This window comes from Canis lupus, chromosome 5 (assembly GCF_048164855.1).
Source record: "Canis lupus baileyi chromosome 5, mCanLup2.hap1, whole genome shotgun sequence".
NCBI classification, from domain to species: domain Eukaryota; kingdom Metazoa; phylum Chordata; class Mammalia; order Carnivora; family Canidae; genus Canis; species Canis lupus.
This window is the reverse complement of record NC_132842.1, coordinates 52,475,769-52,487,162: the sequence shown is the minus strand read 5'-3', so window position 1 is coordinate 52,487,162 and position 11,394 is coordinate 52,475,769. Positions and strand designations below refer to the sequence as shown.

General features: G+C 36.5%; 1 protein-coding gene across 7 annotated transcripts in view; it reads right to left on the bottom strand.

The window, feature by feature from the left end:
• Nucleotides 1-5,838: 5,838 nt before the first annotated feature.
• SREK1 (splicing regulatory glutamic acid and lysine rich protein 1) overlaps nucleotides 5,839-11,394 on the bottom strand; it is a 45,368-nt gene continuing 39,812 nt past the window's right edge. For all 7 annotated transcript variants that reach the window (XM_072826678.1, XM_072826679.1, XM_072826680.1 and 4 more), the window contains one exon: nucleotides 5,839-10,421. In XM_072826678.1, coding sequence (XP_072682779.1) covers nucleotides 10,272-10,421 — 150 coding nt within the window. In that variant the 3' untranslated portion in view covers nucleotides 5,839-10,271. The remainder of the gene's footprint in view (nucleotides 10,422-11,394) is intronic.

Here is an 11,394-nt window from a genome sequence, read left to right as displayed (position 1 = left end):
ACCTGGAGATGATTTCTAAGGCAGGTTTTCTTCCCCGAAGGTAAAAACTCTCACCCAAACTCTTAATATCTCGTCCAAACCAATGTTACCCCAACCCCTGAAGCAAAAAATAAGACATATTTAATTCTTCAAGCAATTAAATCGCTCATTAAACTTTTGCCACCTGACCTGAAAGAACAGAAAATCCTATTACAGTGATGTTAGAAGATGTTCTCATTGTTTAATAGCTGTAGTACTTTTAAAAAGTCAGGTACTGATAATGAAGTTACGTCGGCCTTTTAGGACATCTCTGAACATAAATTGCATTAGCTCGGAAGTCTCAGTTGGTTCATCAAGAGTAATGGAGTTATTATTGCCAGAAGCCATGATTCCACGGAAATGAAAATTGTATTTTTTCCAAATACTATAAATGATGATGCTTGGCAGCCCTGTACTCACTGAATCATACCTTTTCATCCGCATTTTTGAGATGGGTTTTAATGTAAGCAGCACTTTGAGGGGAAAAAAACTATCCAAATTTTAATTAAACAAGGCAGGCAAGTGTTGGATAGGAAATTGCTGATGGCCAAGGACTGCGTCACTCAGGTCCGGACTCCCTGCTTACCCTTGGTGAACCTGAGGCTACTCAGGTCTTCTGAGCTTTGGGAGCCGCATCTGCTGAAGTCCAAGAAGGGAAGAACTAGATCATTTCCCAGATACTTTCAAGCTCTAAAATACTGTTGTGTGTGGACCTTTTCTCATTCCTCCACAGTACATTTTTAGGCTCAGGATTTCATAGTTAAGCTCTCATCCTTTTTTGAGCCAATCACTGTCTCACTGACCTCGGTGGCTGTACCTGCTGACCAAGCCAGCCAGATGTTGTGGCTGGATGGAGATTTGTTGAAGCCGCCTCCGGTCACTGGTAGCCCACAGGCAATTGTGCAGTCTGATGATCGCACAAGAAGACCCAGCCTGGGCAACAAGGGAGACGGAACAGTCCAAGCTCCATTTGCCAAGCCAAGCGCCCAGGAGTTTGCATCTGTCGGGGCAGCACCCTGTCCTCAGCCACACAAAGGCACCCACGAGGCTCGCAGAAGCCCTGGGCCACCTCCCTGGATTTCACAGTTTCTGTGAGAAGCTGCCAGACTCCCTTCTTGTTTCAGAGGAAGTAGTTACAGAATATAATCCTTATTGCTCAATTTATTACTGTTTATTAGCATTTATTCTTAAGAATGGTAAAGAGCCTACATGCACATGAACTAGAGAACTCTGAAACCAAACAGACTGGCTACAGAATTTCAAAATTCTAGTCATCCTTGTATCATACTACTATACACATGACAACCATCTAGGTTGCTAGTTGTTGAGTCACAGTGAGTTTCATGACTTGTTTTATAATCACATGATCTCAACTAGGGTCTATCTCAGTTTAACCCCTATTCAAGTTTCTGATTATTAGCTTGCTCTCACACCATGCAATTAGGAGGAGCTTGACGTTAGGATGACAAAGATAAAAGCATGCACCCCAGATTCAGCTCTTGTAATAACGGGAGACCTCTCCCGTGCCCCCCACCCCACCCCCCTGTCTGTTCCTGGGCCACTTGGGGCTCTAGGCTGCCTGACCCTGAAGATCCAGATCAGGAGATCCACTAGGTCCAAGCAACCGGCTGAGTGGCTTCATAAAATCTTTATGCAAGTGAGCTTTTATGACCCATCAAGAAATCAGTCTTTGTAAATATTACCTCCTTCATTGGTTGTCACTGGCCACGTTGCACTTGGCAACAATCTAATGAGCCTGGACTGAAGCCTCCATCCTGCCAATCTGGTCCTTCTTTTCTTAAATAGGCCCTAAGATGGATTTACTGTGAAAATAATAAAGTTTAAGCTTCAAGACTCATTGCTTGCATGGATCTTTGCCAAGACTCCTAATCACATTTGTGTGTAGGGAAAACACAGAATCAGCACAAAGTATGCAGCCAAATAAGTAAGTTAGAAAGGCTAAGGGCAAGATTTCCCGCTTTTACATGCTTAAATTACATTTACATTTTAAGATGTAAAATAGACATGGAAGATTAAAAAAATGTCTTAAGTTGAACTTCTAGAGTTGTAAAATACAATATCTGAGATTATTTTTTAAAAGATACATTTAGGGACGCCTGGGTGGCTCAGTGGTTGAGCATCTGCCTCTGGCTCAGGGCGTGACCCTGGGGTCCTGGGATCAAGTCCCACATCGGGCCTCCCTGCAGGGAGTCTGCTTCTCCCTCTGCCTGTGTCTCTGCCTCTCTCATGAATAAATAAACTATTTAAAAAAAAAGATACATTTAGGGGGCTCCCAGGTAGCTTCGGCTTAGGTCATGATCCCAGGGTCCTGGGATTGAGTCCCACACTGGGGCTTCTTCTTCTTCCTCTGGCACTCCCCTTGTTTGAACTTTCTCTCAAATAAAATTTTTTTAAAATCTTAAAAAGATACGCCTTGGGGCACCTGGATGGCACGGTTGATTAAGTGTACAACTCCTGCTCTTGACTCAGGTCATGATCTCAGAGTCATGGAATCAAGCCCCGTGTTGGGCTCCACACTCAGCATGGAGTCTGTTTTAGTTTCATTCTCCCTCTCCCCGTGCCCACCCTCTCTCTGAAATAAATCTTTAAAAAAAGAAGATATTGGGGAAAACGAACAGATTCAACTCTACAGGATATATTAACCTCAGAGAAGAGCAAGAGAACTACCCAAAGTGACATACACACACACACACAAAGCTGAAAAAAAAGAAAAGAGATTGAGTGAGCTGTGGGACAACTTCAAGTGACGTATATATAAATAGGAGACCAGAAGTGGGGAGGAGAAAAGAAAACATACATGAAGAAATAATGGTTGGAAATTTTCCAAATTTAATAAAAATTCAAAACATACTGACCCAAGAAGCTCAGGGAACCACAAACACTGAAACATATAAAACAATACCAAGGACTATCAGTCAACTGATTAAAACCAATTAAAGGAGAAAATCTTAAAAGTGGTCACAAATAAGGGTCCCTGGCTGGCTCAGTTGGAAGAGCATGACTTTTATCTTTTTTTAGAGAGGTAGTAGGGGGGATGGGCCGAGGGATATGAGGAGAATCTTAAGTAGGCTCTACACACAGCACGGAGCTGTGCTTGTGCAGGGCTTGATCTCACAACCCCGAGTTCATGACCTAAGACAACATCAAGTCAGATGCTTAACCGACTGAGCCACCCAGGCACTCCTCGAGTAATGTGACTCTTGATCTTGGGGTCATTATGAGTTCGATTCCCATATTGGGCGGAGAGATTACCTAAAAATAAATAAACTTAGGGGGGAAAAAGTGGTCACAAGAAGAAGGCCATGTAGAGGAACACGAAGAATGATAGCAGACCCATTTGCAATGACAAAGATGGGGTTAGAGTGTATTATGCTAAGCAAAATAAGTCAGTCAGGGAAAGACAAATACCATGTTATCTTTAGGCAGAGGAAAAATAGAATCAAGCAGAAATCTGGATCTACACAAAGACATAAAGAACACCATAAATTGTAAATATGTGGGTAAATATAAGAGACTTGTTTTTCCTTCTTCTTCAAAGTCTCTTTAAAACTATTCAAGCAAAAATAGTTACCACTGTATTGTGGTGACTTCAACAAATATAAATGTAGGACAAAAATAACACGAACTGGGACTAGGAATAATAAGAGTATTACAGGAAGGTTCTCACACTATAAATGAAGTGGTGTACTACTTTAGACTGTGATAAATGAAAATTCACACACAATAGGGGCGCCTGGGAGGAGGCTCAGTCAGTTAAGCATCTGCCTTCAGCTCAGGTCATGATCCTGGGCTCCTGGGATGGAGCCCTGCATCAGGGTCCCTGCTCAGCGTGAAGTCTGCTTCTCCCTCTCCCTCTGTCCATCCCCACCCTCATTCTGCTCATGCTCGCTCTTGCTTGCTCTCTCAAATTAAAAAAAGAAAAGTTTACACACAATAAACCCTAAAAACACTTAAAATCTGAAACAAAGTATTAGACCTAAGAAGCCAACAAAGAGCACAACTAGGATAATAAACAGGTATTCAAAAGAAGGCAGATAAAAAGTGGGATAAAACTCAGGATGATAGGAACACTTGGGTGGCTCAGCGGTTGGGCACCTGCCTTCGGCCCAGGGTGTGATCCTGGAGACCCAGGATTGAGTCCCACGTCCGGCTCCCTACATGGAGCCTGCTTCTCCCTCTGCCTGTGTGTCTCTCTGCCTCTTTCTCTGTGTGCCTCTCATGAATAAATAAAATCTTAAAAAAAAAAAAAAAAAACTTCAAGATGATAGATTTTAACACATCAATACTCACATTCAATGTAACTGGTCTTAATATTACCAACTAAGGCATAGGTTGACATACTGGATTAAAAAAAAAAAAAGGCTAAACTGTATGCTGCCCATAAGATGCACACTTAAATATAAACACACCAACAAGTCTGAAGTAAAAGGATAGGAAAAGATAATACTACACTAATATGTGGGTTTTTTAAAGTTTTTAATCAGACTGCTAGTATTAACATAAGATTTTAAGCAAAGAATATTACCGGGAACAAAAAGGGTTACTAAAGATATAAATGTCAATTCAACAGTAGAATATAACAACAATCCTAAATACTTATGAATTCAAAATACATAAAGCAAAATCAGGAAGAACTAAAAGGAAAAACAGACAAAATCCACAATCCACCTGGGGATTTCAAGACCCCAACATTAAATGATAGCAACAATAGACAGAAAATCATTAAGGATATACAAACTTGAACACCACCATCAGAGAGCATGACGTGGCATTATAGATTATTTCACTCAACAAGAGCCAGAAGATAGCTTCTTTTCAGGTGAGTGTGGGGCACTTATGAAGATGTACTGTGAGCCATAAAGCAACTCTTAGAAAATTTTTAAAAGGAAATCAAATCATACAAACTGTTTACTAATCAAAATGGAATTAAGTTATAAGAGAGCAACAATGCTCTTTGGACACTAAATATCTGCCCAAATATTTCGACAGTAAAATAACACACACTGAAAGTAACCCAAGGATCAAAGACATGCTAAATGGAAAACTATGAAGTGTTTTGAACTGAACAAAAACAAAGACACAACATACGAAGATTGGCTGGAATGAAGCTAATGCAGTGTTTAGAAGGAAATTCATAGCATTACAATACCTATTTTGAAAAGAAGGCCTCACATCAGTGACTCCAGCTTACACATTAAATGAGAGAAAGAGCAAACTAAACCTGAAATAAGCAAAAGAAATAAGGGGCAGAAATTGGTGAAATAAAAAGAAAAAAAAAAAGAGGAAATGATGATGAAAGCAAAATCTGATTAGATTCCTTTTAAAGACATGTTAACATTAGGAACAAGAAAGTATCACTACATATCTTACTTTATTAAAAAAAGGGAATTTCCAACTTTATATCCCGATAGCTTTGACAACAAATTCCTTTGAAGATGTACACCACCAAAGCTTACTCAGGAATAAATAACCTGAATAATCCTAAATCTACTATTAATGTTGATTTGTAATGTTAAGAAGGAAATTCCAGACTCGGATTGGCTTTACTATGAAATTCCACCTAACGTCTATGGAAGAAGTAATGACAATATGAATCAAAGTCCTTCAGAAAACTGAAGAGGAGGGAACACACACAACCTTCCAATTCATCCTGTTAGGCCAGCAAGATCTTTGTAAAACCAAAACCAGAAAGACATTGCAAAACCCTGGAAGGGCTTGTTACCACCTTTCAGTTATTTTTCAAAAGCCATAAATGTGTAAATGTCTCAGAAGTAGGTGAAAATACTACTCAACAGTGGCAACATTTTAAGATTTTCGTTTTTATTAAAAATATAGCAACACAATAGCAGCATCATTTGATAAATCTTTACTAGTCCACTTAGAAGTAGTCCTACTCACATAAATATACACCACCTATGCAGCATCTTTATGTTTACATTTTAAACTCTTCCCTTAATAATCCATCGCATTATGTGAAGAACACTATTGTAAGATTCAGGAGAGTAATATTTAACTATTAAACCGAACTACCTATACAACTACACAATACACCCAAAAGTCATCTTCTGTGGAAACCAGAGATCATTCCCCAAGAGGTTGTTGCCTACCACACACAGCCTCAAGTTGGTAAAACTCCGTCTCCTCAACTCTAACTTCTTCATTATGATTTTCATATACTTGAACTTGCACATATAGTCAAGAAATTAACTATCTAGCAAATAAAAGTTAATCAAGAGTGGAGAAAACTATATTAATTCCATTCCAATCCCAGGAAAATAAATCTCAGCAGTAAAATATGTCAAATTTCACAAAAGTTGGCAATTTTTGAAATGAAAATGTTAGATACAAAGTAAATTTAAAAATCAGGCAACAAACTAAAACCTTGCTTTTAAAAACAATGTATTAAGAAAAGCTATATTAAATATAAACTAATAATTTTAACAAATTAGTTGCTAGGAACTATAAAAATATCTTTAGAATGGAAAGAAATCTAGTGATTACATACTACCAGCCTGAATAGGGACCAAAAACCATTAACAGCTCTAGCTATTATTTTTAAAATAATGTATCAATCTTCAGACAGAATCACCAAGAGAAGATTTAAGAAAAACAAATTCATCCACAACCCCAAAATTAAATAGGGAAGTCAATTTCATTTTAAAAGACTATTACATTATACTTGACTACTGCTTCCAGAAATATAATTTAGCCCTTTTAAGAGCACTACCTTTTGAAATCTGAAAAGAAACAATTTTAAATGAATATTACACTAGTTAAATAAATGTGAGATTACTAAGTATGTAGGTAGTAAAAATTTTTTTAAAAACCTAAACATGTAAGGAACATACTTTGTGGAAATGGCTCTACTTTATAACCCACGCAGTTAGAATCAGATACTATGTTTGAGTGAAGATACAATTCCCTGAAATTTTAAGCTATGCGATGCATCCCTCCAAAGACTCATTTTAACAGCTAATTCAACTACTTAAAAAAAAAAAAAAAGATTTAATTCAAACCATATTATTTCTAATAGATTTTTTAAATGTTTAAAAGCCTATTACTACATACCGTAATTCTTAAAATTAGAACCTTCAGAGGTGATTTGGATTCAGGGCTTTTTAAGTTTTAAGATAAAGACAGAAACATATATATAGGAATGAATGAGGTCCTGGAAATAACATCACAAATGAAGTTATTTTCTTCACAAAAAAGAAAGGATTCTAAACATGAGTTTTTACTATTAAGCATGTCAAAATTTAAGCCTCTGACGTTTCTGAAGATCAACACAGCATATATAGAACTCTTGAATATAAGAATTCTGAACAAAATCACAATTAGTGTTTGCAATTATAAATTAGATTAGATGGAGAATAATAAGGAGATAATTGCAGAAGTTAAGGATTCATACTTGTTTTCACATATGAAACTAGCCAGCTTATTATGAAGGCCATCTTAATATAAATAATTCATTATGCACTGCTGAAAAGAAAGAACAAGATCAACAGAATTTGTCTAAAATGATGAATAGCAACACAATTAGGGAACAGAATGTACTCTCTGTATAATCAAGCTAAAAAAGATAATTACAGAAGGGATCAAGTATAAAAAGCTGTCTTCTCGGCCTTACCTCAAGTTTTCCTGACAACATCTACCTGGGTTGAAAGAGAATAGCCTTAAAGAAAAAACAAAATGCCTTGAAAGAAAATAATAAATGGAAACCTACCAGGCTCCTATAAGTGAACAAAGAAAAAAATATGTCTTTCTCTCTCTCATTCTTTCTCGATCTCTCAATCTCTCTCACGCATGCACCCGCACACACGCAACCACTCACCTCCAGGCCCTATACACTGCTTCTGTAAGCCCACTTAAAGACATTTTTTCACTTTCTTTGTATCTCTTGCATCCCTACTCAATTCATGTCCAACTTTTACAAATCAGTGTCTTTCAAAAGAAATGTCATTATTTTAAAGCTGAATGTCACCAGCAGGAAAAATAATTAGCAGCAAGCACCAAATTAACTGCCAACAAAGAAAACATTAGGAGTCCAGAGTACAAGAAATAACTCAAACTTTAAATGATTGTTTTATAGACACCAAACAAACATGTACTCTCCATGTCGAAACAATCTCTATGCCAACTAAAACAAGATAAACATGATAAACTAAGATGCTGTTTTGAAATGCATAAACAAATACTTTCCTCTAAAATACTTGGCTTTATTAGAGAAATGGTACTAAAAATAACAAAGATTCAAACAACATTTGCTCTATTCTACTTACATATTATAAATAAGACAGCTGTTGATGCAAGACACACACTCCTCCACAATCTTTCCATATGCACCCAAGCATTCTTGTATCAGAATAAGCTGTTTACCAGCCAACCGTATGTGGTTGAATGATTAAAATGACCATCTATACTTTACATAGTAAAGCATTTTCAAAAATTTTAATGTACACAGTGACAAAAAAGGAAAAAAAAACACAGTAATTCTGAACACATGAAGAGTAATTAAGCAGCTTCATAATAAAACGAGGCTTCATTGCAATAGGGGCAATTCTTTCCGTTCTCTACCAAATACTTAAGTTTCAATAGTATTAACATTAAAAGAAAACTCAAGTTGAAACCAAGTAACTGATGTGCTACTCAGCTTTTTAAATCTATAAGTAACTCTTCCCATGAGGTAAGGCAACGGAGTAATTTGATTGTATTAGATTGCATTAAAATAATTATACTTGATTTATTTTAATAACATGCTAATCAAAAGGTATAACATTTGGGGAAACAAAACAATAATGAAAATATTTCTGAAATTATGACTTACGGCTTTGGGGGAAAATATTAGCAATGTTGTCATTTTACTACATGTATACTTCCTGCTGAAAGTGAGCCTAAGAGTAACGGACGACCTATATTTTAAACTCAAGTAAACGTATCCTTAAACAAATAACCTCATGTGTTCTCCTTTACATAGAATTTCTGCACATCATTTATGAGAAGATGATTAAGAGGTAATAATTAAGGCCATCCAATGGAGACGAGAAAGTGTTTGCTTTGATTTAAGTAAAGTAAGAACATGCTTCATTTTCAATCATCACAGTATAAAACTGATGGTCCCAAAACTGCACTGTTGTTTTAAGCTCTGAAGCCATTCTTGAAAACAGGACTTGCCTTGTGTTAGGTGAACTATGTGAGAAGCTCTTCTGACATACCATTTGCACACTTCTCTATGGGAGTGAACGGGATATCCATCTACGTTCCCTATGAACTGAGAATGACTAGCACATATAAAATTCTAGAAAACAGCATACCACATTGTAGAAGGCACTAAAGCTTCAGCTTGTGCTCCCATAGCCCATTTTGAAAACCCAGTCTTCTTTTAATAATGGCACCTTTGCCACCTACAGCTGACAACACACACTGCAATATTATTCATAATAAGCTTGGAAATGTCATGAAAGTTCAAAAAGAAATGCTTACTTTGTGGGGAGACCCAATGATTCTAAACTGAATACTAATACATTAGTATTAGTATTCAGCATGGGTGCTCTTCCTTTTGAAAGAGAACAGGAGCATGCATTGTCAGTTGTCTATTAATCCACTTATTTAAGCAATTTTAGTCTGTAAAACTATTTTAACAAAAAACTGTTGTCCTAAACAGTGAGCAAAAGAAAACACAATAGTGAGAATTTAACACAATCACCGTAAATCCTGTGAAGTAAATGTTAAAACTTCTTACATACTCTGCACTTACAAGGGTGTGTATATATTTGCACCGATTTCAAGCACATCATCAAATCTGTATATACTGAAATTTAAAAAAAAAAAGGTAAAACAATACAAAATTCAGCAACTACCATTTTTTAAAAGAGCCTCCAATGCTTATCTCCAGTCTTTATGGATAGTACAAATTTGGATCTTTGATGTCCCATTTATTTGTAATGGTTCTTGGCAAACACTAACAAACCACATGACAAGTGTGGCAGCCACCATGGAAATGCACAGATTCTAGAAGATGAGGAGTTTGGGTAACACCTGTTATTTTCACCATGTCCATGCTTTATTTTCTTACTCAGTAACAAGATGGCCACAAAGTCACCTAACAACTAGGAAAGCTGTTAGTTTGTATCTTTATGCTCAACTGGATTTCTTCACCGTTTAACATCTTGTTGAGAGAATTAAAAGCTTTGGATTTTTCTTCCAGCCTGTGTTCAGAGGTGCACCTGTCAGTTCTATACTGCTTCTGTTTTGGTAGAGAGGTTTTCTTCATTTGGCTGACAATTCCCATTTTGCTGCACTTTGTTTTCCTCAGTCCTTGGTGCGTCCTTGTCATCTACTTCTTTGCCCACGCTTAAATCTGGTTCTTTACTGTGTTCCTTCTCCTACAATGAATATTAAGCCATATGTTTAATATTTTTTCTCAAAAGTTGCCTGCTATTACATCTGGTTACAGCTAAAATAGGTACTTCTGTGAACTTAGTAAAAGTGATTATTTGCTCCCATTATCTTTTCACATAAATAAATGTATCACTATATCCTCTGTATTTCTCATAAAAGATGGAAATTGTAAATTAAATTACAATAATCAAAAAGAAAGTCTAGGACATATTCAATAAACATTACTGAATTGAAAAGTAGGACAGACTAGCCGAAAGAGTTAAATAGCTCCCAAAGATGCCAGGATAGGTTTGCAATCTGGATACCAAAGAAGCAAAATTCAGAGGATGCAGAAAAAGAAATCACTCTTCATTCTAGAAAAGACTGCTCAAGAACAGTCCAATTCTGCCCTCAGCTTCAAGGAGAATTAAATGAGAACATATGGAACAATCAATGCCTGACACACAGTAATGCTCAAGAGATGTTATCAAGGTTACTGATGATGGTGATAAACCCCTACCAATATGAGAGTAAATAAAATTATCAGGTGAAAGCTCTAGAACTTACAAATGATTTCCAAATACAAATACACTTACTGGAATAATAAAGCAATTAATGTAATTCACTAGCAATTAAATATTTATCCCCAAAAACACCCTTACTTGGTAGAATTTGGTTTTCTGTTGTTCTAATTCGACGAACCTACTAATTTCAATATACATTACAATACCAATGACAACAGAACTTGTGTCAAATTTGCTGGAAAAAATCTATTTCAGGAAATACATATATTTTAAGGAAAATGGCCTCAACCAGAAATCTTCGTATAAAATCAAATATGCATTATCTGTAGACAGTCCTACTGTCTACAGGACAACCAGGACTCTAGGATTCCCTATAGTAAGGAATGTATGTGTCTGAGTTTCAGTTAGCTCTTACTTCATCTCTTCAAAAATCCAGCTTAAAAAAGTTATTAAT